The 26,975-nt window shown below is 33.1% G+C and overlaps 1 protein-coding gene and 1 long non-coding RNA gene across 4 annotated transcripts in view; both read right to left on the reverse strand.

The window, feature by feature from the left end:
* LOC135140559 (LIM/homeobox protein Lhx5) overlaps positions 1-26,975 on the reverse strand; it is a 117,348-nt gene that overhangs the window by 38,950 nt on the left and 51,423 nt on the right. The window contains exon 4 of one of the 2 annotated variants that reach the window (XM_064071164.1): positions 12,941-13,021. The exons of the other annotated variant lie outside the window; for it this stretch is intronic. Within the exon in view, the coding sequence (XP_063927234.1) occupies positions 12,941-13,021 (81 nt within the window). The remainder of the gene's footprint in view (positions 1-12,940; positions 13,022-26,975) is intronic. 2 annotated transcript variants of the gene reach the window in all.
* LOC135140560 (uncharacterized) lies at positions 2,054-2,985 on the reverse strand. 2 transcript variants are annotated; one of them, XR_010282263.1, is made up of 3 exons: positions 2,666-2,985; positions 2,472-2,605; positions 2,054-2,411 (listed from the first exon to the last, which is right to left on the reverse strand). It is a non-coding gene; the product is annotated as an uncharacterized LOC135140560 (long non-coding RNA). The 2 variants fall into 2 exon arrangements; XR_010282262.1 differs by having other exon boundaries at positions 2,472-2,985.

The following is a 26,975-nucleotide window of genomic DNA, read 5'->3' on the forward strand; positions in this document are numbered from 1 at the left end:
ATTGCAGTCGTCCCAATGATATTTTTGTTTTACATTCAAAAACTCTCAAGTCATTTAGCATAATTTTTTATAGTAAAATTCCTCCTTCAAAACCATTGTTCATATTCTAAGATATTTTTGATAAGAGTACTTTTGCAAGTACAACAATAGCATTATCGCTGTATTCTCAAGATTGGTTAAATTATTTTGAATCAGTTGCAAGCAAAATTAAGCAGATTACAGGCAACTTTTTTCTTTGTAAGTTATTATTGATAATGGTACTGTTGTCAATATGGTAAGTACTCTCGATTTATAATTAGTTATTAAAGTAACTCAGTCCCATTTGTGATTCTATGAATTATAATAAATATTTGGGAAATCGTGATATTTTTTGTGTTTTAAGATATTTTTGATAATGGTACCGTACTTGTTCATAGCTGTTCCATATAAATGAACTGTCCCATAATTTATCTTTTCTTTTCGTTCGAATTTAGTAAACCCGTTGAAACCATATTTTAGATTTTTAGACATATTTGACAAATGGTACTACCGTAATCACAGCAATAATGTCATTAGTCTCTAGTCGATAACTCTCGAGTTATTCTAATTTACGTTTTACCCAATTTGGTAAAAATCTCGCTTTTTTCTTTAAATTGTGATATCGTTTTGATAATGGTACTATTGCAGTCGTACCAATGATATTTTTGTTTTACATTCAAAAACTCTCAAGTCATTTAACATAATTTTTTATAGTAAAATTCCTCTTGCAAAACCATTGTTCATATTCTAAGATATTTTTGGTAAGAGTACTTTTGCAAGTACAACAATAGCATTATCGCTGTATTCACAAGATTGGTTAAATTATTTTGAATCAGTTTTAAGCAAAATTATGCAGATTACAGGCAACTTTTTTCTTTGTAAGTTATTATTGATAATGGTACTGTTGCCAATATGGTAAGTACCCTAGATTTATAATTAGTTATTAAAGTAACTTAGTCCCATTTGTGATTCTATGAATTATAATAAATATTTGGGAAATCGTGATATTTTTTGTGTTTTAAGATATTTTTGATAATGGTACCGTACTTGTTCATAGCTGTTCCATATAAATGAACTGTCCCTTAATTTACCTTTTCTTTTCGTTCGAATTTAGTAAACCCGTTGAAACCATATTTTAGATTTTTAGACATATTTGACAAATGGTACTACCGTAATCACAGCAATAATGTCGTTAGTCTCTAGTCGATAACTCTCGAGTTATTCTAATTTACGTTTTACCCAATTTGGTAAAAATCTCGCTTTTTTCTTTAAATTGTGATGTCGTTTTGATAATGGTACTATTGCAGTCGTACCAATGATATTTTTGTTTTACATTCAAAAACTCTCAAGTCATTTAGCATACTTTTTTATAGTAAAATTCCTCTTGCAAAACCATTGTTCATATTCTAAGGTATTTTTGATAAGAGTACTTTTGCAAGTACAACAATAGCATTATCGCTGTATTCTCAAGATTGGTTAAATTATTTTGAATCAGTTTCAAGCAAAATTAAGCAGATTACAGGCAACTTTTTTCTTTGTAAGTTATTATTGATAATGGTACTGTTGCCAATATGGTAAGTACTCTCAATTTATAATTAGTTATTAAAATAACTCAGTCCCATTTGTGATTCTATGAATTATAATAAATATTTGAGAAATCGTGATATTTTTTGTGTTTTAAGATATTCTTGATAATGGTATCGTACACAGAAAAAAGTTTACTTGTAAATTTACTGTGAAAATCACAGGTAATTTGTAACCCGAGATAATAAGGGTAATATTCCAACGAAATGTATTTTTAAGTTTGAATGTGATATTTACTTTTTGAATGTAAATCGAAATTACAAAAGAACATGTAAAATTACAAGTAAAATGTAATTTTGACGATTGTAAATTTACAATAAAATATGTAAATTTCCGTGAATGGGTATGTAAATTTCCGTGAATTGGTATGTAAATTTCCGTGAATTGATATGTAAATTTACACAAATTATTGTTATTTTTAGTACTAGTTTTAATCAAAGAAACCATGTCGGACAAAGTGAACCTTTTATTTTATGGTGAAAAACATAATAAACATGTAATAAAATCATAAACACAAAACAAAGTCATTGATGTTGTATATACTTTACATTAATTTAATTTGTTCATAAGGCCAATTACTTTGCGTTTTGTTGGTGTTATTCTTTTTGATTTGGATCCTTGATCTGGATGTATTTTCAAAAAAAATCTTTGCATCATTTCCAAAACTGCTGATACTTCGTCTGGATATTCTAAATTCATTATAAAATATAATCCAAACGCCCAAGATACTGCATCTTTTAAAGTGACAACACTTGGAATCACTACTTGTCGTTCTAAAACTACGTGATAAATTGTTTGTGGATCGCTCTCTAGAAAAATACAAAAATACATTAAAATGTTATAGGTACAAAGACGTTTTAAATACTTGCCTATTTCAATTACACATGGCGCAGCCACCTTGATAATTTCATTTAAATTATTCATATCATCACCCTGTGATAAAAATTGCATTAACATAACAATTAAAGATGACATGGGCAAATTATAGTAAGTAATTATCCGCCTGGAAAGTGTACTTTTGTAACTGGAGGAAAATAGTAAACCAGAATAGTAAAGTACTTACCTTTAACAACAAAATACACTATTTTGTACAAAATATATTACCACAACTAATGCACTCCAACTTGTTATAACCTGCAAGCGTTATAGTAATGATTGCGTGCGCATCAACAATTCACAGTATGCATGTGATTTCACCGGTAGACTGGATTATTTTACAAAGTTGGAAGTAATTGTAAAAAATGTTAGTATATTTACGGTATTATAAAGTATAATTCATTTATAAAGTGAATATACATTTACAATTGCGATTCTGTATTGTGTTTTTTCAATTTGACTTGTGAAAATACAAATAGTGACACAAGTTTACTTATTTTATGCACAATGCTGCTAACTTACGTAAATTTACTAAATTTAAGTAAAAAAATACATAAAAAGCAACAGTAAAATAATTGTAAATTTACACGACTTTTTTCTGTGTACTTATTCATGGCTGTTCCATATAAATGAACTGTCCCTTAATTTACCTTTTCTTTTCGTTCGAATTTAGTAAACCCGTTGAAACCATATTTTAGATTTTTAGACATATTTGACAAATGGTACTACCGTAATCACAGCAATAATGTCATTAGTCTCTAGTCGATAACTCTCGAGTTATTCTAATTTACGTTTTACCCAATTTGGTAAAAATTTCGCTTTTTTCTTAAATTGTGATATCGTTTTGATAATGGTACTATTGCAGTCGTACCAATGATATTTTTGTTTTACATTCAAAAACTCTCAAGTCATTTAACATATTTTTTTATAGTAAAATTCCTCTTGCAAAACCATTGTTCATATTCTAAGATATTTTTGATAAGAGTACTTTTGCAAGTACAACAATAGCATTATCGCTGTATTCTCAAGATTGGTTAAATTATTTTGAATCAGTTGCAAGCAAAATTAAGCAGATTACAGGCAACTTTTTTCTTTTTAAGTAATTATTGATAATGGTACTGTTGCCAATATGGTAAGTACCCTCGATTTATAATTAGTTATTAAAGTAACTTAGTCCCATTTGTGATTCTATGAATTATAGTAAATATTTGGGAAATCGTGAAATTTTTTGTGTTTTCAGATATTTTTGATAATGGTACCGTACTTGTTCATAGCTGTTCCATATAAATGAACTGTCCCATAATTTATCTTTTCTTTTCGTTCGAATTTAGTAAACCCGTTGAAACCATATTTTAGATTTTTAGACATATTTGACAAATGGGACTACCGTAATCACAGCAATAATGTCGTTAGTCTCTAGTCGATAACTCTCGAGTTATTCTAATTTACGTTTTACCCAATTTGGTAAAAATCTCGCTTTTTTCTTTAAATTGTGATATCGTTTTGATAATGGTACTATCGCAGTCGTACCAATGATATTTTTGTTTTACATTCAAAAACTCTCAAGTCATTTAGCATAATTTTTTATAGTAAAATTCCTCTTGCAAAACCATTGTTCATATTCTAAGATATTTTTGATAAGAGTACTTTTGCAAGTACAACAATAGCATTATCGCTGTATTCTCAAGATTGGTTAAATTATTTTGAATCAGTTTCAAGCAAAATTAAGCAGATTACAGGCAACTTTTTTCTTTGTAAGTTATTATTGATAATGGTACTGTTGCCAATATGGTAAGTACCCTAGATTTATAATTAGTTATTAAAGTAACTTAGTCCCATTTGTGATTCTATGAATTATAGTAAATATTTGAGAAATCGTGATATTTTTTGTGTTTTAAGATATTTTTGATAATGGTACCGCACTTGTTCATAGCTGTTCCATATAAATGAACTGTCCCATAATTTACCTTTTCTTTTCGTTCGAATTTAGTAAACCCGTTGAAACCATATTTTAGATTTTTAGACATATTTGACAAATGGTACTACCGTAACCACAGCAATAATGTCGTTAGTCTTTAGTCGATAACTCTCGAGTTATTCTAATTTACGTTTTACCCAATTTGGTAAAAATCTCGCTTTTTTCTTTAAATTGTGATATCGTTTTGATAATGGTACTATTGCAGTCGTACCAATGATATTTTTGTTTTACATTCAAAAACTTTCAACTCATTTAGCCTAATTTTTGACACTAAAAATATTCTTGCAAAACCGTCATTTATATTCTAAGATATTTTTGATAAGAGTACTTTTGCAAGTACAACGATAGATTATCGCTGTCTTCTCCTAAATTAAGTAGATGATTGGCAACTTTTTCGTTGTAAAATATTGCTGATAATATTGCACTACTATCGATTAATAACTTAGAATTGAAATCACTTAGTGTCATTTTTTTTAAGTACTAAGGTAATTTTGATAACAGTCGTAAATTGTGTTCATCATTATGGATAGTGGTACTACCCTCAAATTGTGCAGTTACTTTTAATCCAGACTAGTACACCTCTTACAAATCACTTTTTTTATTTTAAGACAATTTTGATAGTAGTACCCACGTGCAATAGTAGCACTATCTCAATTACGAAAATAGTCCCTTATCCCCAATTATGCTCCAGCCAACCCCCTCACACCCACCTCCCTCGTCCTAAACCCACACGAAAATGGTACTTCCCAGCTCAACTCCGCTGCCGTTCGGTACCAAGACCTCTCAATTCCATCATTCATTTCGCGACCGCCCCCTCGTCCTCGCCGTGAACTCTCGCATTCCACTTGTCGTTTCCCAGAGAGCCTCCAGACGGCCCAAAACACAACACACACAACGTACAACACACATCGGCCAATTATGGCCGTACCTGGTGACCGCATGGGGTCCACCGTGGAACAGGCCCCAATTAGTACCGGACCTGCTGGGAAACAAGGCATTAATCACCCCTTCGCCCTCTGCCGCACCATCATCTCGGACAGAGCCGACGGGCCGCTCACCGGCACCGACAGGAAGACAGAAAGACGATCGTTCACACCTTGTACACCCACGAAAATGGTACTGGTAAACGAGAGGATGACGTCACGGACGAGATCCGTGAAGATTTACGTGCTGCTTTTCGTCTTATTATTATCATCATCATTGTTATAAAATCGAGAGTGTGTGTTTGTGGTACTAGATGGTACTACTCGACTTTGTTGAATGGTACCAAGAGGGAAATTATTGACTGGTAAATTAGATGGAATTACGGTACTCGCAGTGGTAGGAGAAATTACAAGGAAAACAACAGAGAAGAAAGTGAAGATTACACATACGTTGAAAAAACGGATGACCTGGAGTGAACCCGCGTTTGATTTATTTTCGAATGATGGTACTGTAAACGAGTAATGAATGAATATATTATTTAATAAATAATTCATGGTTTTTTTAAGACTTCATTCAGCACTCGCTGATTTATTAGCTGATGGTACAAAAATAACCAAGCTTAAATTAAACGAGGTGAATTAATGGGGAAAATAAGTGCGAGCAGATGTGATACAGTTGTTACTTTTGGGTAATTGATGGTGGTTTTTGGCGGTGTAAGTTTGGCTGCACGGACGACTGCCCGCTTTTATGTTTTCTGGACGTTTCATGACTCCTAGAATATATCCCAAACATAAAAATCCTAAAGATCTAAAAATATTTAAAATTCTAGAGATACTGAAGTATCTAAAAATAATGAAAATCTGAAAGCTCTAAAGATTATAGAAATTCTAGATTTTATAAAACTCCTAGTAATTCCCAAAGTGTTCAAAATTTCCATAGATTGGAAAGGCTCTAAAGAGTCTAAAGACTCTGAGGGCTCTAAGGGGTCAAAAGCTAAAATTCTGTTTTGAATACTTGAAAGATTCCAAAGGTTCTAGAGAAATTCCAAAAGGCCGAAGGTTCTAAAACTTGTAAAAATCGCGTGAACTCTTAAAATACCAAAGATTTTAAAAATTCGAAAGACTTTAAAGAAAACAAAAATCTTAAAGAACTAAAAATCGTAAAGATCGGAAAAATGCTTTCTTTAATTTTTATAAATCCTAAAAGCACTGAAGGCCTTGAACACCCTAATTATTATTTTATAAATCTTGGAGACTGTAAAGATTCCAGAGGTTCCAAAAATTCCAAAGATTTAGACTCTTGAGATCTATAAGTTTTAGAAAATCTGAAAAAATTTAGAAAGTGTGGGAAAAGTGTGGTAGAGCTAGAAATCTTGAAAATATTGGAAAACGTTGAATTTCAAAATTCTGGTATAACTGGAGCCTGTTAAATTTGGAAATTTTGGAAAATGTGAAAATTCTTGTAATTTTGTGTACTTCGAAAAGTTGGACTAAATTGGAAAATCTGAGCATTCTGGAAATTTTGAAAATTTAACAAACTACGAAATTTCCCAACAATGAAAAGAAAAAAAAAATGGACTCAAAATTTCAAAAGTTTACACAATCTTAAGACTGTAGATATTCTAAAAATTCCAAAGTTTCCAAATGTTTGATAAATTTACAAGGTTTCAAACTTTTCAAAAATTCTAAAAATCTTAAAGTTTTCATACACTAGAATAAAATTGAAAAAACGGAAATATCGGAGAGCTTAAAAATCCAAGGATGGGAAAATTGAAAAATCCAAAAATCTAAAATTTGAATCAACGGAAAATTGAAGAATCGAAAAACTCAATCAAGAAATTAAAAAATTTCAAAACAGATATAAAAAATTGAGAAACATCGAGAAATCGAAATAGCAATTTTTCAATTTATCGGTTCTTCAATTCTTCACTTCATCGATATTTCTATTTGTTTATATGTTTGCTTTTTTTTCTTAATATACATAGTTTTCTTTGAACAACCCGATACTCAATAACATGTTTTTAATTTCTTGTAAAGAATTAAGTACTTTCCAGTTAAGCTCCGCCCTCTTGGTTCACGACGAATACAAAAAAATCTTCACAATTGAGATAGGGCGGGTGGGCGGGCTTACATTTTGTCTTTTCGTTTTAGTATGTGTAGACTTCTTTTGACGACATGAAACTTAAAATTTAACCATGTTTTAAGTTTCTTGTTGCGAAAAGATGGCTAGGTATATTAAAAAAAGGCAAAATATAAGCCCCGCCCACCCGCCCTATCTCAATTCTGATGATTTTTTTATTCGTCGTAAGCTGAGGGGCGGAGCTTAATTGCAAAATCCTTATTTCTTTAGAAGAACTAAAAAAGATGTTTTTGAGTATCGTGTTATTCACAGAATACTATGTATGTCAAGAAAAAAGCAAGCCAAAAATTAAGCCCCTCCCATATCCATCCCAAGCGCAATTGTGACGAATTTTTCATTCGTTGTCAGACCGCGGGGCGGAGTTTAATTGCAAAAAATCGATATTTCCCTTTAGAAATTTGAACAAGTTTTAAGTTTTTTGTTGTGAAAAGATGACTATGCATTTTAACAAAACAAGGAAAAATATAAGCCCCGCCCACCCACCCAATCTCAATCGTGACGAATTTTTTATTCGTCGTAAGCCAAGGAGGCGGAGTTTATCTGCAAGATCTTTATTTCTCTACGAGAAATTACAAACATTACAATTTTCCAAATGTTTGAAATACTTAAAAGGTTTCAAACTTTTCAAAATCTTAAAGTTTTCATACACTAGAATAATAGTAAAGGCACCAAAGACGCTAAATAAACTTAAGTTTTAGGTTCGAAATAGAAGAAACATTCAACAAAATCTTAAAAATTGTAAAGATCTTGGAAGTATTAATGTTCCTAGAAATTATACAAATTTTAAACTTTATAAAATTTCTAGTAATTTTGAAGTATCCAAAATTCCCAAAGATTGTTAAGACTCTAAAAACTCTGAAAACTCTAAAGATTCTAAATACTGGAAGGACTCAAACAATAAAAAGGTTATTAAAATTCTGTTCCAAATATTTCAAAGATTTTATAATTTGTAAAAAACGCATGAACTCTTATCATGACAAAAATTTTAAAGATTCCAAAGATTCTAAACAAAACAAAATGCTTATCTCAAAGATTCTAACGATTCCAGAGGTTCCAAAAATTTCAAAGGTTTAAAGACTCTTGGGGTCTATTAATTTTAGAAAATCTGGAAATATCTGGAAGGTGGGAAAAATCTAGAAGACCTAGAAATCTTGAAAACTGAGGAAAATGTTGAATTCTGGCATATCAGAAGACTGATATTTTTATAACATTTAGAAAATCTGGAACTTCTGGAAATTTGAAAAATTTACTCAATTCTAGAAATTCTAAACATTTTACTGAATTTGTGAAAATATTCCAAATAGTGTGAAAGTTCAAAGTCTTCTCTAAATTTCAAAGATTTCAAAGATTCTAAAGGTGCCACAACTCTAAGAAGTCTATTAGTATTAAATTCATATATGTGTCTTTGCTAAAATGTTAATAACGTTATCAAAAAAAAATATATGGAAAAGCTGACTGTAAAGATGAAAAAAAAAACGAATTCTCAAAGTTAAAATATTTTAAAACTAGATAATTGATAAATAGAAAAACCGAGAAATCGAAAATCCAAAGAAGGGACAAATTAAAAAATAGAAATATCAATGAATTGAAAAATCGAGAAATCGAAACTAAAATTTTAAAAATTGCAAAATTAAAATCGAAGTACGGAATAAAAATTTAAAAATATCAAAATGAAACATGGAAAACTTGAGAAATTGTTAAAATCGAAAAATCGAAGTCAAAAACTTTTAAAAATCGGGAAATTGAAAAATTCCAAAACTGAAATGACGAAAAATTGGGTAGTTAATAGCAAAATATGGAAGAAAAATTGAAAAATCGAGAAGTCCAACTCGAAAAGTCGAATTTATAGCTGGAAAATAGAAAAACCGAGAAATCGAAAAACCAAAATTTTAAAAATCGGAAAGTTGAAAAATCGAAAAATTGAAGAATCGAAAAATTTAGAAATGAAAAAACTCCAAAACTAAATGACGAAAAATTGCGAAATTGAAAAAGTGAAATTCAAAACATCGAAGAACTTGAAGATCGGAAAATTCAAAGATCTGAAACTAAGAAATCGACACTAAATTTTTCAAAATTGAAAAAATAATATCGAAATTCGGAACAAAAATTGAAAAATCTGAAAATGAAACATCGCAAAATCGAATTTATAGCTGGAAAATAGAAATGACGAAAAAATGGGAAATTGAAAATTCGAAACATCGAAAAACTTGGAATAAATCGAAAAAATAAAAAATCGAAAAATTCATACATCTAAAACAAGTCAACAAAATTGAAAATACAAATATGAATGAACTGAAAAATCGAAGAATCAAACTTAAAATTTTAAAAATAGAAAAATTAACATCGAAATATGGAAGAAAAACTGAAAAATCTCAAAATACACATCGAAAAATTGAGTAATCGTGCAATCTAAGTTGAAAAATCGAAGTCAAAGAATTTTAAGAACCAAAAAACCGAGAAAATTGAAAATCCAAAATTTAAAAATTCGAAAAGTTAAAAAATCTGAAAATTGAAGAATCAAAAATCTAAAAAATGGAGAAATTAAACAATACCAAAACTGAAATGATGAAAAATCGAAAATTCGAAACAGAAAATTTGGAAAATCGAAAAATTGAAAAATCGAAACAAGCCAAAATCGAATATTCGAAAATGTAAAACCCAGAAGTGGAATAATCGAAAGATTGAAAAACCAGAAATAAAAGTGGAAAAATTGGAAAGTTGAAAAATTTGAAAATCTAGAAATTGAAAAATTGATAATAATAATTTTTCGAAACTGTATTTGTTCAACCGTACTTTAGGGGCTAGGGAAGTTATGTCGAAATAACTTTCAACCAATTTTTTTGAGAGGCGAAACCTTCTTGGGGGCACCAACTGTTGTTTTTTTTTTCAAGAAAGTGAAACCTTCTTAGGGTTTCTCAACTGTCATTTTTTAAGAATCTAAAACCTTCTAGGGCCCCCAATTGTTTTCTTTTTTAAAATGTGAAATTTTCTCAGGGGTCCCAACTATATTTTTTTAAGAGGTGAAACTTTCTCAGGGCTTCCAATTGTATAATTTTTAACAGGTGAAAACTTATCAGGGGCACCAACTGTTGTTTTTTTTTTCAAGAAAGGGAAACCTTCTTGGGGTTTCTCAACTGTCATTTTTTAAGAATCTAAAACCTTCCAGGGCCCCCAATTGTTTTCTTTTTTATAATGTGAAATTTTCTCAGGGGTCCCAACTATATTTTTTCAAGAGGTGAAACTTTCTCAGGGCTTCCAATTGTATCATTTTTAAGAGGTCAAAACTTATCAGGGGCACCAACTGTTGTTTTTTTTTTCAAGAAAGTGAAACCTTCTTGGGGTTTCTCAACTGTCATTTTTTAAGAATCTAAAACCTTCTAGGGCCCCCAATTGTTTTCTGTTTCATAATGTGAAACCTTCTCAGGGGTCCCAACTGTATTTTTTAAAAAGGTGAAAACTTCTCAGGGCTTCCAATTGTATTATATTTAAGAGGTGAAACCTTCTCAGGGGCACCAACTGTTGTTTTTTTTTTTCAAGAAAGTGAAACCTTCTTGGGGTTTCTCAACTGTCATTTTTTAAAAATCTAAAACCTTCTAGGGCCCCCAGTTGTTTTCTTTTTTATAATGTGAAATTTTCTCAGGGGTCCCAACTATATTTTTTCAAGAGGTGAAACTTTCTCAGGGCTTCCAATTGTATCATTTTTAAGAGGTCAAAACTTATCAGGGGCACCAACTGTTGTTTTTTTTTTTCAAGAAAGTGAAACCTTCTTGGGGTCTTTCACCTGTCATTTTTTAAGAATCTAAAACCTTCTAGGGCCCCCAATTGTTTTCTTTTTTATAATGTGAAACCTTCTCAGAGGTCTCAACTGTATTTTTTTCAAGAGGTGAAACCTTCTCGGGGGCACCAACTGTTTTATTTTTTACAGGGGTCCCAATTGTATTTTTTTTAAGAAGTGAAACCTTCTCAGGGGCAGCAACTATTGGATTTTTTTTTTAAGTGAAACGTCCTCAGGAGTCCCAACTGTATTTTTTTAAGAAGTGAAACCTTCTCGGAGGCACCAACCTTTTTTTTTAATAATGTGAAACTTTCTCAGGGGTCCCAACTGTATTTTTTTAAGAGGTGAAACCTTCTCGGGGCGCCCAACTGTTTTGTTTATAATATGAAACCTTCTCAGAAGTCCCAACTGTATTTTTATTAAGAGGTGAAACCTTCTCGGGGGCACCAACTGTTTTTTTTTATAATGTAAAACCTTCTCAGGGGCATCAACTGTTGTTTTTTTTTCAAGAAAGTGAAACCTTCTTGAGGTCTCTCAACTGTTATTTTTAAAGAATCTAAAATCTTCTCGGGCCGCCAATTGTTTTCTTTTTTATAATATGACACCTTCTCAGGGGTCCCAACTGTATTTTTTTCAAGAGGTGAAATCTTCTCGGGAGCACCAACTGTTTTATTTTTTATAATGGGAAACCTTCTCAGGGGTCCCAATTGTATTTTTTTTCAGAAGTGAAACCTTCTCAGGGGCAGCAACTGTTGTTTTTTTTTAATGTGAAACCTTCTCAGGAGTCCCAAATGTATTTTTTAAAAAAGTGAAACCTTCTCGGGGGCACCAACTTTTTTTTTAATAATGTGAAACCTTCTCAGGGGTCCCAACTCTATTTTTTTTTAATTGGTGAAACCTTCTCAGAGGTCTCAATTGTATTTTTTTTAAGAGGTGAAACCTTTTCATATGTCCCAACTGTATTTTTTTTAAGAGGTGAAACCTTCTCGGGGGCACCAACTGTTTTTTTTTTATAATATGAAACCTTCTCAGGGGTTCCAACTGTATTTTTTTAAGAGGTGAAACTTTCTCAGGGGTCCCACCTGTATTTTTTTTTAAGAAGTGAAACCTTCTCGGGGCCCACAACTGTTTTTTTTTTATAATGTGAAATCTCCTCAGGGGTCCCAACTGTATTTTTTTTAAGAAGTGAAACCTTCTCGGGGCCCACAACTGTTTTTTTTTATAATGTGAAACCTCCTCAGGGGTCCCAACTGTATTTTTTTTAAGAAGTGAAACCTTCTCAGGGCTCCCAACTGTATTTTTATTAAGAGGTGAAACCTTCTCAGGGGTCCCAACTGTATTTTTTTAAACAAGGTAAAATCTTCTCGGGGCCTCCAACTGTCTTTTTCTAAAAGAGATTATCAGGAAAAAGTAAGATTTGGCGAAATCAAATTTTAAAAAAAGCTATAGCAAGATAAATTCTTTCGAAATAACTTTCAACCAACTTTTTCACTTGCATGTACGTGAAGTAGCCGAACAATGATTCTGACGTCACGCCCCTTCCAGCCAATCTCATCACCGCGTTCCCGCGCCAAATTCGAATCCCCTTTCACACTCAGCCCGCTTGTCCCACTAAAAACATAAAAAATAAATAAATAAAGACTTACTTGACTTGAAATTGAACGTCGGCGAGACGCTAGTGACCGGAGCGATGCCCTTACATATCGTTAATTCGGAACTGGACCCACCTGACAAAAACAAAAACACCCTGTATACAAAGCTGAAACGTCGTTTCAAACATCATAACAACACTACAAAAGGCGCATTAAACGTGATAAAGGGCGACGTCCTGGCGTCAGGTAAGTCTGTGGTCCGTGTTTATACCCCGTGGTAAGACCTTTAACCCTTATCGTTTCGGTGTCAGTGTGGTGTCAGAGCTGTGTCTGAACCGACCTTTACACCGGCGGCGAGGACCGCGCCAAAGAAAATCATGCAGGGCCGCACTGGGAAAATTACGCGGACGCGCTATTACAAATTGGCGACTGCACCTGTCGCGGTCCGGCCCTGGCGCGCAGGTAGATGGTCAAGAAACAACAGAAACAGGTACGGTTTGCCTCCCACGCACGGAAACTAATATAATGCGAAACATAAATAATGATACGTGAATATTTATTAACACTTTGTGTTATTAATATGTTACTAGCAAGTGGTGGAACCAATTTAATGTGAGATATTGCCGGGATGAGTGTGATTTAATACGAGCGCAGTCGGCGTGGGAACGCGGGGAGGGGACAACGGGATCGTTCGTTTTCCGATAGGTTTTCTGATAGGTTTGGCGGTTTTTTCGAAAGCGAGTCGAGTCGGGGTTGTGCAATAATCGGGAGTCGGGGTTGTGCGGCCGCCCCCAAGCCCATCAAATCAAAGATCAATACGTTATTCCAGGGTCGTGCCCTCGGCTCGCACACACAGATAAGTTAAAACCGCTATAGGGAGGCTGAGAAAACAGCCCCCTTTGTGCCGAGTTGTTACCCCGTGCATTGCACAAATATTATTTTAAAGGGGATTTTTATCCGGGGATGGTGGCGGTGAGCCGGCGGCATTGTGCGATACTCCTTGAATAAACATTCGAGGGCTCTTTCCTTAATTTATGTTTTTCGGGGCGGCTATTGAGATTTGCGGCACGGAAAAATCGGACGGTGGGTGGTCGGGGCTTGTTGTAGATTGTAATTTTAACACTTTATTTTTTAGATCGTAGATCTCTATCACAACTTATATAACGTGTAGATTACTAATTAACATCGGTGACGTTTCTATTTCCGGTCAAATAACATCATCATTTGCACCTTACGTTAAAATATGGTCTTTGAAGTCGGACTGTCATGGTAATACAGGGACGCTAGAACCTTGAGAACCAGTTGTACAAACCAACTGAAATTAGTTGAAATTCAATTCAAACCATTTTATACATGTTTTAAGTTTCTTGTTGTCGAAATAAGTCTACACATATTAAGAAAAACAGGGAAAAATGTAGCCCCGCCCACCCACCCTATCTCGATTGTGATGAATTTTTTTATTCGCCGTCAGCCAAACGGGCAGAGCTTAACTGCAAAATCCTTATTTCTCCACGAGAAATTAAAAATATGTTTTGAGTATCGTGTTGTTCAAAGAATACTAAGTATATTAAGAAAAAAAGGCAAAATATAAGCCCCGCCCACCCACCCTATCTCAATTGTGATGATTTTTTTTATTCGTCGTGAGCCAAGAGGGCGGAGCTTAACCGCAAAATCCTTATTTCTCTACAAGTAAGTATTTAATAAAAATATGTTTTTGAGGTCGTGTTGTTCAAAGAATACTAAGTATATTAAGAAAAAATTAAAGCAAAAGATTAAGCAACACTAAACAGTAATGAAGTTTTTGTTCGTTGGTAGACCTAGGGGCGGAGCCTAATTGAAAAATCTATATTTACTTAAAAATAATTACCATTTTAAACGCGTTTTAAGTTTCTGAGAATAAAAAAATCATCACAATTGAGACGGGGTGGGTGGGCGGGGTTAATATTTTGCCTTGTTTTCTTAGCATACATAGTATTCTTTGAACAACACGACACTCAACAACATGTTTTTAATTTCTTGTAAAGAAATAAGTATTTTGCAGTTAAGCTCCGCCCTCTTGGTCCACGACGAATAAAAAAAATCATCCCGATTGAAATGGGGTGGGTGGGCGGGGCTCATGTTTTTCCTTTTTGTTTTAGTATGTGTAGACTTCTTTTCACAACATGAAATTAAAAACATGTTTAAAATGGAAAATTTGTATAAGCAAATATCGATTTTGAAATTAAGCTCCGTTTCATAATTCCAAAATTCATATTTCTTTGCAAAAATGTACAATTTTAACCATGTTTGAAGTTTCTTCTTGGGAAAAGATGGCTACGGATGTTAAGACAAAAAAAGGAAAAATATAAGCCCCACCCACCCACCCTATCTCAATTGTGATGATTTTTTTTATTCGTTGTGAGCCAAGAGGGCGGAGCTTAAATGCAAAATCCTTATTTCTCCACGAGAAATTAAAAACATGTTTTGGAGTATCGTGTTGTTCAAAGAATACTATACATCCTAACAAAAAAAAAAATAAATCCAAAGATTAGGCCCCACCTATACCTGCCCCGATCTCAATTCTCAATTATGATGAATTTTTCATTCGTTATTAAATCGAGGGGCGGATCTTAATTGCAGAATCCATGTTTGTCTGAAGAATTTACCATTATAAACATGTTTTAAGTTTCTTGTTCTGAAAAGATGACTACGTATATCAAGAGAAAAGGCAAAATATAAGCCCCACCCACCCGCCCTATCGCAATTGTGATGATTTTTTTTATTCGTTGTGAGCCAAGAGGGCGGAGCTTAACTGCAAAATCCTTATTTCTCCACGAGAAATTAAAAACATGTTTTGGAGTTTCGTGTTGTTCAAAGAATACTATACATCCTAATAAAAAAAAATAAATCCAAAGATTAGGCCCCACCCATATCCACCCCGATCTCAATTCTCAATTGTGATGAATTTTTCATTCGTTATTAAATCGAGGGGCGGAGCTTAATTGCAGATTTCATGTTTGTCTACAGAATTTACCATTATAAACATGTTTTAAGTTTCTTGTTCTGAAAAGATGACTACGTATATCAAGAGAAAAGACAAAATATAACCCCCCCCCCCCCACCCACCCTGTCTCAATTCTGATGATTTCCTTTATTCGTCGTAAGCCGAGGGGCGGAGCTTAATTATTGTAAAATCTGTTTTTTTTTTCTACGAGAAATTACCACCATGTGAAATATGATTGTATTTAAGTAATCGTGTTATACAAAGAAAACTAAATGTATTAATTAAAAAAGAAAACCAAAAGAGAAGCCCCACCCATCCGTCTCCCTCTCAATCGTGATGAATTTTTCATTCGTTGGTAGATCTAGGGGTGGAGCCTAATTGCCCAATCCCCATTTCCTTACAAAAATTTACCATTTTAAACGTGTTCTAAGTTTCTATGAATAAAAAAATCGTCACGATTGAGATTGGGTGGGTGGGCGGGGTTTATAATTTGCCTTGTTTTCTTAGTATACATAGTATTCTTTGAACAACACGGTACTCAAATACATGTTTTTAATTTCTTGTAAAAAATAAGTATTTTGCAGTTAAGCTCCGCCCTCTTGGTTCACTGCGAATAAAAAAAATCATCACGATTGAGATAGGGTGGGTGGGCGGGCTTACATTTTGTCTTTTTGTTTTAATATGTGTAGACTTCTTTTCACAACATGAAACTTAAAATATGCTTAAATTGGAAAATTTGTATAAGGATTTTGGAATTAGGCTCCGCCCCATAATTGCAAAATCCATATTTGCTTCCAAAAATGTATAATTTTGACCATGTTTTAAGTTTCTTGTTGTGAAAAGATGGCTATGGTATTAAGAAATAAAAGGCAAAATATAAGCCCCGCCCACCCACCCAATCTCCATTGTAATGATATTTTTCATTCGTCGTGAGTCAAGAGGGCGGAGCTTAACTGCAAAATCTTTATTTCTATACAAGAAATTAAAAACATGTGTTTCAGTATCGTATTGTTCAAAAATACTACTTATGTATATTAAGAAAAAATTATAGCCAAAGATTAAGCCCCACCAATACCTGTCCTGATTTAGATCATATTATATGTAGTAAGGAAGTTTTCATTCGTTGCCAGACCTAGGGGCGGAGCCTAATTGCAAAATTCATATTTCCCTACAAAAATTTACCATTTTCAAAGTCTTTAAAGTTTTTATGAATAAAAAAATCATCACAATCGAGACGGGGTGGGTGGGCGGGGTTTTATAATTTGCCTTGTTTTCTTGGTATACATAGTATTCTTTGAACAACACGGTACTCAAATACATGTTTTTAGTTTCTTGTAAAAAAATAAGTATTTTGCAGTTAAGCTCCGCCCTCTTGGTTCACTGCGAATAAAAAAAATCATCACGATTGAGATAGGGTGGGTGGGCGGGCTTACATTTTGTCTTTTTGTTTTAATATGTCTAGACTTCTTTTCACAACATGAAACTTAAAATATGCTTAAATTGGAAAATTTGAATAAGGATTTTGGAATTAGGCTCCGCCCCATAATTGCAAAATCCATATTTGTTTCCAAAAATGTATAATTTTGACCATGTTTTAAGTTTCTTGTTGTGAAAAAATGGCTATGGTATTAAGAAAAGAAAAGGCAAAATATAAGCCCCGCCCACCACCCAATCTCCATTGTAATGATATTTTTCATTCGTCGTGAGTCAAGAGGGCGGAACTTAACTGCAAAATCCTTATTTCTATACAAGAAATTAAAAACATGTATTTGAGTACCGTGCTGTTCAAAGAATATTACTTATGTATATTAAGAAAAAATTATAGCCAAAGATTAAGCCCCACCAATACTTGTCCTGATTTAGATCATACTATATGTAGTACCTAATGAAGTTTTCATTCGTTGCCAGACCTAGGGGCGGAGCCTAATTGCAAAATTCATACTTCCCTACAAAAATTTACCATTGTAAACGTATTTTAAGTTTGTATGAATAAAAAAATCATTACAATTGAGACGGGGTGGGTGGGCGGGGTTTATATTTTGCCTTGTTTTCTTAATATGCATAGTATTTTTTGAACAACACGGTACTCAAATATATGTTTTTAATTTCTTGTTAAGAAATAAGTATTTTGCAGTTAAGCTCCGCCCTCTTGGTTCATTGCCAATAAAAAATCATCAAGAATGAGAGAGGGCGGGTGGGTGGGCTTACATTTTGCCTTTTTGTTTTAAAATGTGTAGACTTTTCATAACATGAAACTTCAAACATTAGGCTCCCCCCGTAATTGCAAAATCGATATTACCTTGCAAAAATGGACCATTTTAAGCATGTTTTAAGTCTCTTGTTGTGAAAAGATGGCTATGTATATTAAGAAAAAAAAAAGGCAAAATATAAGCCCCACCCACCCACCCTGTCTCAATTCTGATGATTTTTTTTTATTCGTCGTAACTGAGGGGCGGAGCTTAATTGTAAAATCCTTATTTTTCTACGAGAAATTACCATGTGAACTATGTTCCTTAGTAACCGTGTTACTTATACAAAGAAAACTAAATAGAAGCCCCGCCCATCCGTTTTGATCTCAATCCTGATGAATTTTTCATTCGTTGTCAGACCGAGGGGCGGAGCGTAATTGCAAAATCGATATTTCCCTATACAAATTTACCGTTTTAAACATATTTTGAGTATCGTGTTGTCAAAGAATACTGTGTATATTAAGAAAAAATTAAGCCCCATCCATACCTGCCTTGACCTAAACAGTAATGAAGTTTTCATTTGTTGGTAGACCTAGGGGCGGAGCTTAATTGGAAAATCCATATTGCGTTACAAAAAATTACCATTTTAAACACGTTTTAAGTTTCTAATAATAAAAAATCATCACAATTGAGACGGGGTGGGTGGGCGGGATTTATATTTTGGCGTTTTTTCTTAATGTACATAGTATTTTTCAAAAAACCCGATACTCAAAATGTTTTTAATTTCTTGTCAAGAAATCAGTATTTTGCAGTTAAGCTCCGCCCTCTTGGTTCACGGCGAATAAAAAAAATCATCACGATTGAGATAGGGTGGGTGGGCGGGCTTACATTTTGCCTATTTGTTTTATTCTATAAACTTTTTTTTTACAACATGAAATTTAAAACAAGTTTAAAATCCAAAATTTGTATAGAGGAATATCGATTTTGAAATTAAGCTCCGCCTCATAATTGCAAAATCCATATTTTTTTGAAAAAATGTATTATTTTGACGATGTTTCAAGTTTCTCGTTGTGAAAAGATGGCTGTATATTAAGACAAAAAAAGGCAAAATATAAGCCCCGCCCACTCACCCCGTCTCAACTGTGATTATTTTTTTTTATTCGTCGTAAGCCGGGGGCGGAGCTTAATTGCAAAATCGATATTTCCGTTTACAAATTTACCATTTTAAACATGTTTTAAGTTTCTTGTTGTGAAAAGATGAGTACATATTTAAGAAAAAAAGGTAAACTATAAGCCCCGCCCACCTGCTCTATTTCAATTGTGGTAATTTTTTTTTTAATCGTCGAGAGCCAAAGGAGCGGAATTTAATTGCAAAATCCTTATTATTTTTCTAGAAGAAATTACCATGTTTTTGAGTATCGTGTCATTCAAAGAATACTATGTATATTAAGAAAAAATGAAAGCCAAAGATTAAGCCCCGTCTTGATCTGAATAGTAATGAAGTTTTCATTTGTTTGTAGACCTAGGGGCGGAGCCTAATTGAAAAATCCGTATTTCGTTACAAAAAATTACCATTTTAAACACATTTTAGGTTTCTAATAAGAAAAAAATCATCACAATTGAGACGGGGTGGGTGGGCGGGGTTTATATTTTTTCTTAAGACTTATTACAGCAGTTTTGTCAAGAAATCAGTATTTTGCAGTCAAGCTCCGCCCTCTTGATTCACGACGAATAAAAAAATCATCACGATTGAGATAGGGTGGGTGGGCGGGCTGACATTTTGTCTTTTTGTTTTAATGTGTGTAGACTTTTTTTCACCACACGAAACTTAAAACATGTTTTTAATTTAACTTCTTAGGGACATCAATAATAATAATTTTTTAATTTACCCCTGAAAATGTAGTTGTTCAATTCAAATAATAAATGTCTAGATTTTAAAAAATACACGGTTTGAATGCGAGCGCAGCGAGCACGTTCAGGTTGCTGAGGTCTTTTTACTATTCACGAACGTTTTCAAGATTTACTTTTTTAGACACCAACACATATTCTCATTAATAATTATAATTTAGCTATCCATTTTTTAACGAATTTAGTGTCACAAAAATATTTACGAATTAACGGTCCGCAACTCTACTTGAATTTTCGATTTTCCGTTTCTTCAGTTTTTGCATTTGCAGTTTTTCTAGTCTTCAATTTATCATTTTTGATTTTCTCGATTGTTAATTCGTCTTTTCGACATCTATTTTTTACGGCGTTTTTGTGTCACGTTCTTTTTTGTTCTTTTTTTTTTATATTGTCTTTTTTTGTTATTTCTTTTATCGTTTTACCCGTTTTTTTGGTTTTTGTGACTTTTCAGTTGCATTTTTTGTAGTTACATTTTTTGTTCCTCTTTGTGGCCTTCAATTTGTCTTTTTTCGTAGCATTTCTCTTTTGTGGCGTTTTTTGACTACTTTTTTAACGTTTCCTTTTCGCTTTTTTGTGGCATTTTTTTGTGTCGTACGTTTTTTCTTGCCTGTTTTTTTTTTGTTACATGATTTCAATCGCATTTTTCGTGGCATTATTTTCGTTTTTTTCTCGCCTTTTTGTTTTTGCTGTCTTTTTTTTATTGTTTGTGTGGCCTTTTTATTCGCATTTTTTTCGTTAAGTTTTTGTCGTTCTTTCTTTTATCACTGGTTTTTGTCCTTTTTTAGCACCTTTTTTGTCATTTTTATTGCTTTTCTGTCACTTTTGTCGGCTCTTGGATTTTTCGTTTTTTATCATTTTCTAGTTTTCATTTTTTGTGGTCTGCTTTTTGCCATTTTTATTTATTTTTTCACGTTTCTTGTCGCCATTTTTAGATTTTTTAGTCGTTTTCTATTTGTCACTGCTTTTGTGGCACCCGAATTTTTTTATCGTCTTTCTTTGGTTTTCTTACCTCCATTATTTTTTGTTCCTTTTGTATCATCCTTTATTTGTTACATTTTTTAATGCATTTTTGTGTCGTCTTTTTGTTGTCGCAATTTCACCGCGGTCTTTTTTGTCGCATTTTTTGGTGACCGAAGTTTTTGTAAACTTTGTTTTTTCTCGTTTTTTGGTCCTATTCTATGCTTCATTTTTTCAATAACTGGAGATCTCCCTATGATGATAAATTACTCTAAAAAAAAAACAATTCCGAAAGGGCGAGCGTAGCGAGCAATTGGGGAGCTTTAAGTGATCACAAACAAACTTTAAACTCACATTTTTAAAAATAACAAAATTGTTTTATTAATTTAGCGTCTCAGGAACACCAATAAATATTTTTTAAATTATACCTGAACGTGCTCGCTGCGCTCGCATTCTAATCGTTATTTTTTTGCTGCTTAATCTCGCAGTAGTAATTAAGAAAGAATTTCAACGAACCGGTCTAGATTTTGTTGTAAGAATAATAAATCTCTAGACTTATTAATTACTTAAAAAAAAAACAAACCTTTACAATGCGAGCACAGTGAGCATGTTTAATAATTTAAATAACAACAAAATTGTTCTTATTAATTTAGCTTCTCAGGGACATAAATAAATAATTTTTAACAATACACCTGAACGTGCTTTATTTTCATAGAAGTGTCCAGGAACGAATCTTAACAAAGTGTCTTAGTTTTGTTATAATAAAAAATCTATAGGCATAACTAACGGAATAAAATGTTCTTCAGCACTAGGTAATAGCGATCTGAAGCTCGAGTGTTTATTTATGTTTATACATCGTAAGAATGTCACGTAGAAGTTAGTTTCAAGAAAACCGACTTTTTTAATTAATTCTGCATCCAAATCTGTTCTTGCTGAACAAGAAAATCGTTAATCAGCGAAAACGCTAATTGCCAACAGCTCGCCTGTGACCTCTCGCCCAAAAAACTCAACTTGTCATAAAAATCAACAATAAAAATTTCAGAAACGTAACCAAAATCCGTGACGCCGTTACGCAACATCTCCAAATTTCACCCGTCAGCGAAAACCTCCTCTGACCCCCGTCGGATTTTTCGAAGTGTCGCCCACGCTCCATTGGCTCACACAGGGGTGTGAAATCACGTGACCTTGTCGGTCCGTCGCCGACGTGATAAAAAAAGCTAATCAAGCGCGAAAGTGGATGAAGGACGCAAAAACGCCACGAAAAAGTAGGGTCAGTGGAAGCGAGAAATCGGACAAATGGGAGCAGCGCAGGTACGAGGTGTGAAAACTAAACCCACCAGGAAAACGCGAAAACGCTTCCTGGATGGCTCAGGAATAAACGATTTTTGGTAAAATTTTCGGTGTTAGATTTTCGCTTTTTGCGGCCCCTGCGCCGGCCAGTAGCCGCTTCGGTGGAGAACGTCTGTAGATATGATTTTTTTTGTGGCTCTCCTGAACCTTCGTCCGTGTGATATTTTTATTTTTAACACGAAACACGTCACAGTTGGCTGGCTGTGTCTACGGACCCGTAGCGTGAAATGCCCATGTTCTGTGGTTTTACGTACCACGCTCCATCAAGGTCTTTTTGAATGCTGTCTGTCTGATCTGACGGCGGTTCGTGATGGTGAAACTGTCGCCATAGGCGCCCAGAGCGCGCGCAGGGCCAAGGGGGCGGGGAGGCGCTAATTACACGGGGGCGGCGTGCGGAATGTGAGTGGCGGCGATGCTTACACGAAACGAAAAAGAAGCGACAATGAAAATGGGATTAAAGGGGAATGTCGACCTTCGAAGGACGCGATGACAGTGACTGAAAGAGGCGCTTCTGTCCGACTGGAATAGAATTTTAAAAACCTTTTTAACGTTTGAGTCCTTAGACTATTTATAATCTTTAGAGTTTTCCGTCCTTAGAGTCTTAACAATCTGGGAATTTTGGAAACTTCATAATTACTAGAAATTTTATAAAGTTTAGAATTTTTATAATTTCTAGGAACATTAATACTTCCAAGATCTTTACAATTTTTAAGATTTTGTTGGATGTTTCTTCGATTTAGAACCTAAAACTTTAGTTTATTTAGCGTCTTTGGTGCCTTTACTATTATTCTAGTGTATGACAACTTTAAGATTTTGAAAAGTTTGAAACCTTTTAAATATTTCAAACATTTGGAAAATTGTAATGTTTGTAATTTCTCGTAGAGAAATAAAGATCTTGCAGATAAACTCCGCCTCCTTGGCTTACGACGAATACAAAATTCGTCACGATTGAGATTGGGTGGGTGGGTGGGGCTTATATTTTTCCTTGTTTTGTTAAAATGCATAGTCATCTTTTCGCAACAAAAAACTTAAAACATGTTCAAATTTCTAAAGGGAAATATCGATTTTTTGTAATTAAACTCCGCCCCGCGGTCTGACAACGAATGAAAAATTCGTCACAATTGAGCTTGGGATGGATATGGGAGGGGCTTAATTTTCGGCTTGCTTTTTTCTTGACATACATAGTATTTTGTGAAAAACACGATACTCAAAAACATCTTTTTTAGTTCTTCTAAAGAAATAAGGATTTTGCAATTAAGCTCCGCCCCTCAGCTTACGACGAATAAAAAAATCATCAGAATTGAGATAGGGCGGGTGGGCGGGGCTTATATTTTGCTTTTTTTTTAATACACCTAGCTATCTTTTCGCAACAAGAAACTTAAAACATGGTTAAATTTTAAGTTTCATGTTGTCAAAAGAGTCTACACATACTAAAACGAAAAGACAAAATGTAAGCCCGCCCACCCGCCCTATCTCAATTGTGATGATTTTTTGTATTCGTGGTGAACCAAGAGGGCGGAGCTTAACTGGAAAGTACCTAATTCTTTACAAGAAATTAAAAACATGTTTTTGAGTATCGGGTTGTTCAAAGAAAACTATGTATATTAAGAAAAAAAAGCAAACATATTAACAAATAGAAATATCGATGAACTGAAGAATTGAAGAACCGATAAATTGAAAAATTGCTATTTCGATTTCTCGATGTTTCTCAATTTTTTATATCTGTTTTGAAATTTTTTAATTTCTTGATTGAGTTTTTCGATTCTTCAATGTTCCGTTGATTCAAATTTTAGATTTTTGAATTTTTCAATTTTCCCATCCTTGGATTTTTAAGCTCTCCGATATTTCCGTTTTTTCAAATTTATTCTAGTGTATGAAAACCATAAGATTTTTAGAATTTTTGAAAAGTTTGAAACCTTGTAAATATATCAAACATTTGGAAACTTTGGAATTTTTAGAATATCTACAGTCTTAAGATTGTGTAAACTTTTGAAATTTTGAGTCCATTTTTTTTCTTTTCATTGTTGGGAAATTTCGTAATTTGCTAAATTTTCAAAATTTCCAGAATGTTCAGATTTTACAATTTAGTCCAACTTATCGAAGTACACAAAATTACAAGAATATCACATTTTCCAAAATTTCCAAATTTATCAGGCTCCAGTTATACCAGAATTTTGAAATTCAACCTTTTCCGATATTTTCAAGATTTCTAGGTCTACCACATTTTTCTCATCCGTTCTAAATTTATTCAAATTTTCTAAAATTTATAGATCTCAAGAGTCTAAATCTTTGGAATTTTTGGAATCTCTGGAATTTATACAGTCTCCAAGATTTCTAAAATAATAATTAGGGTGTTCAAGGCCTTCAGTGCTTTTAGGATTTATAAAAATTAAACAAAGCATTTTTCCTATCTTTATGATTTTTCGGTCTTTAATATTTTTGTTTTCTTTAAAGTCGTTGAAATTTTTAAAATCTTTGGTATTTTAAGAGTTCACGCGATTTTTACATGTTTTAGAATCTTTGGCCTTTTGGAATTTCTCTAGAACCTTTAGAATCTTTCAAGTATTCGAAACAGAATTTTAGCTTTTGACCCCTTAGAGTCCTCAAAGTCTTTAGACCCTTTAGAGTCTTTCCAATCTATGGAAATTTTGAACACTTTGGGAATTACTAGGAGTTTTATATAGCCTAAAATTTCTGCAATTTCTAGGATCATTAGTACCCCAGGTTCTTTAAAATTTTTAAGATTTTGTTGGATCTTTTTTATATTTGGAACATTAGAACTTTAGTTTATTTAGAATCTTAAGTGTCTTTACAATTCGCAGTTTCTAGTGTATGTAATCCGTGAAAGCTTTTATACTTTTTGAATCTTTCAAACCACTTTGGAATCTTTAGAAACCCTAGAATTTAGAATCACTAGAATTTCTATAATCTTTAGAGCTTTCAGATTTTCATTATTTTTAGGTACTTCAGTATCTGTGGAATTTTAAATATTTTTAGATCTTTAGGATTTTTATCACCTTTCCAATTTTTAAATATTTGGAATCTGTGGAATCTTCATAATTTTTGGGACTTTCACAACATTTGGAATTTTTCCACAAATTCAGTCAGAATTTTAGAATGTCCGTAATTTCTAGAATTAAAATTGTGCATGAAACGTCAATTAAGGAGAAAACGGGTCAACCATTCTCGACTTCATCAATTAAATAAATTGACTAATTCATTAGTTTTTATAAGTCACCCTGTATAAAAAATTTAAAAACTTTTAATGCAATAACTCATTATATTTTGCACATTTTGGATAGGATTTATTCGGCAAAATTTTGAGATGACGTCATCAATTTTCTGGAACAAGTTAAAGGAATAAATTTTGCTTACTAATCTACCAAGATTACGAAAGGGTGGGTGGGCGGGGCTAGTACTTCGTAAGATATGACTTATTTGGCAGACAACATACCTTCGAAGAAAATAAAGGGTGGGTGGGCGGGGCTAGTACGTTCTAAGATAAAACTGAATTTGGCAGATGATATACGCTTTAAGAAAATAACGGGTGGGTGGGCGGGGCTAGTACTTGACTGATTTTGGCAAATGACATACCCTCTAAAAGAAAGAAAGGGCAAATGGGTGGGTTTAGTACCGTCTCCACACATTCTAGCATAACATTCTCTGTATTTATACCGAAAAATATTGTACCACTAGCTAAAAAATTCTGAAAAGTTAGTCTTGACTCAGAAGCTTCCACATTTGCATTTTAACTACTATTTACAAAGAAAATTTCGCTTTTATTGTGGTTTTTTCTGAGGAAAATTGTCGTTTTTGGAACTTGAAATTTGCAGACAGTAGAGATTTGTTTAAAGCAATGAAATTTAAATTCGTTTCGAAATTTAGAGCTTCTCGTTCGAAACTTTGACTTGTAAATGACCAAACTGCGAGAGTTCAATCTCTTGAACTTATCATCAGGTCTATAGTCCGTTTGCTGAACAGATGGAGTGATTGCGTGCGTTTCGTATAAAGTGAGCGTCCCGATCTTCAGAAGTTGTGAATTTGGTCTGAGGTAAATTGATAAATCTCGGATAGACAGTAACATTAATTGTTGCTTTATTACTTTTGAGGATATTCGTTTTCTGGAGTTTTTAGTTTATTTTACGAATTTATTAGTTTGTCTCTGATAAACAGAAATTCCGAGTTAAGTTTCAATTACAACTAAGTCGAATATCTTGTCAAAAGTGGATTTTTTTTATAAATCTGGGAATAATATTTGGTCCAAACTTACTTTTTCCATATTCCAAATTTCTTGAAGTTATCATCATGTCTATAGTTTGTTTACCGAACAAATGGAGTTAGCACGTGTTCACGTACCTAAAAAGTGAGCGTCCGAATCTTCATAACTTGTAAATCTGGTCTGAGATAAACTAATATGGTAAATTTCGGATAGAAAGTAACATTAATTTTTACCTTATTACTTTTGAGGGTATTCGTTTTCTGCGGTTTTTGGTCTTGAATTAGTTGATTGAGTTTGGCTGATAGTTTCAAGTATTTTTTTTTTACAAATTATTTGTTAGATTTTACTATTAATGGAGTCACATTATTTCTCTGATAAGCAGGTTAAGCTTCAATTGTAGGTATTATTAATTCGAATATCTTGTCAAGAGTGGATTCTGTGACTAATATTTGATTCAAACTCATATTTTCCCTACAAATAACATTA

Source organism: Zophobas morio, unplaced genomic scaffold (assembly GCF_036711695.1).
Source record: "Zophobas morio isolate AGI-343-1 ecotype UQ-CSIRO unplaced genomic scaffold, CSIRO_AGI_Zmor_V1 ptg000040l, whole genome shotgun sequence".
Classification (NCBI taxonomy): Eukaryota; Metazoa; Arthropoda; class Insecta; order Coleoptera; family Tenebrionidae; genus Zophobas; species Zophobas morio.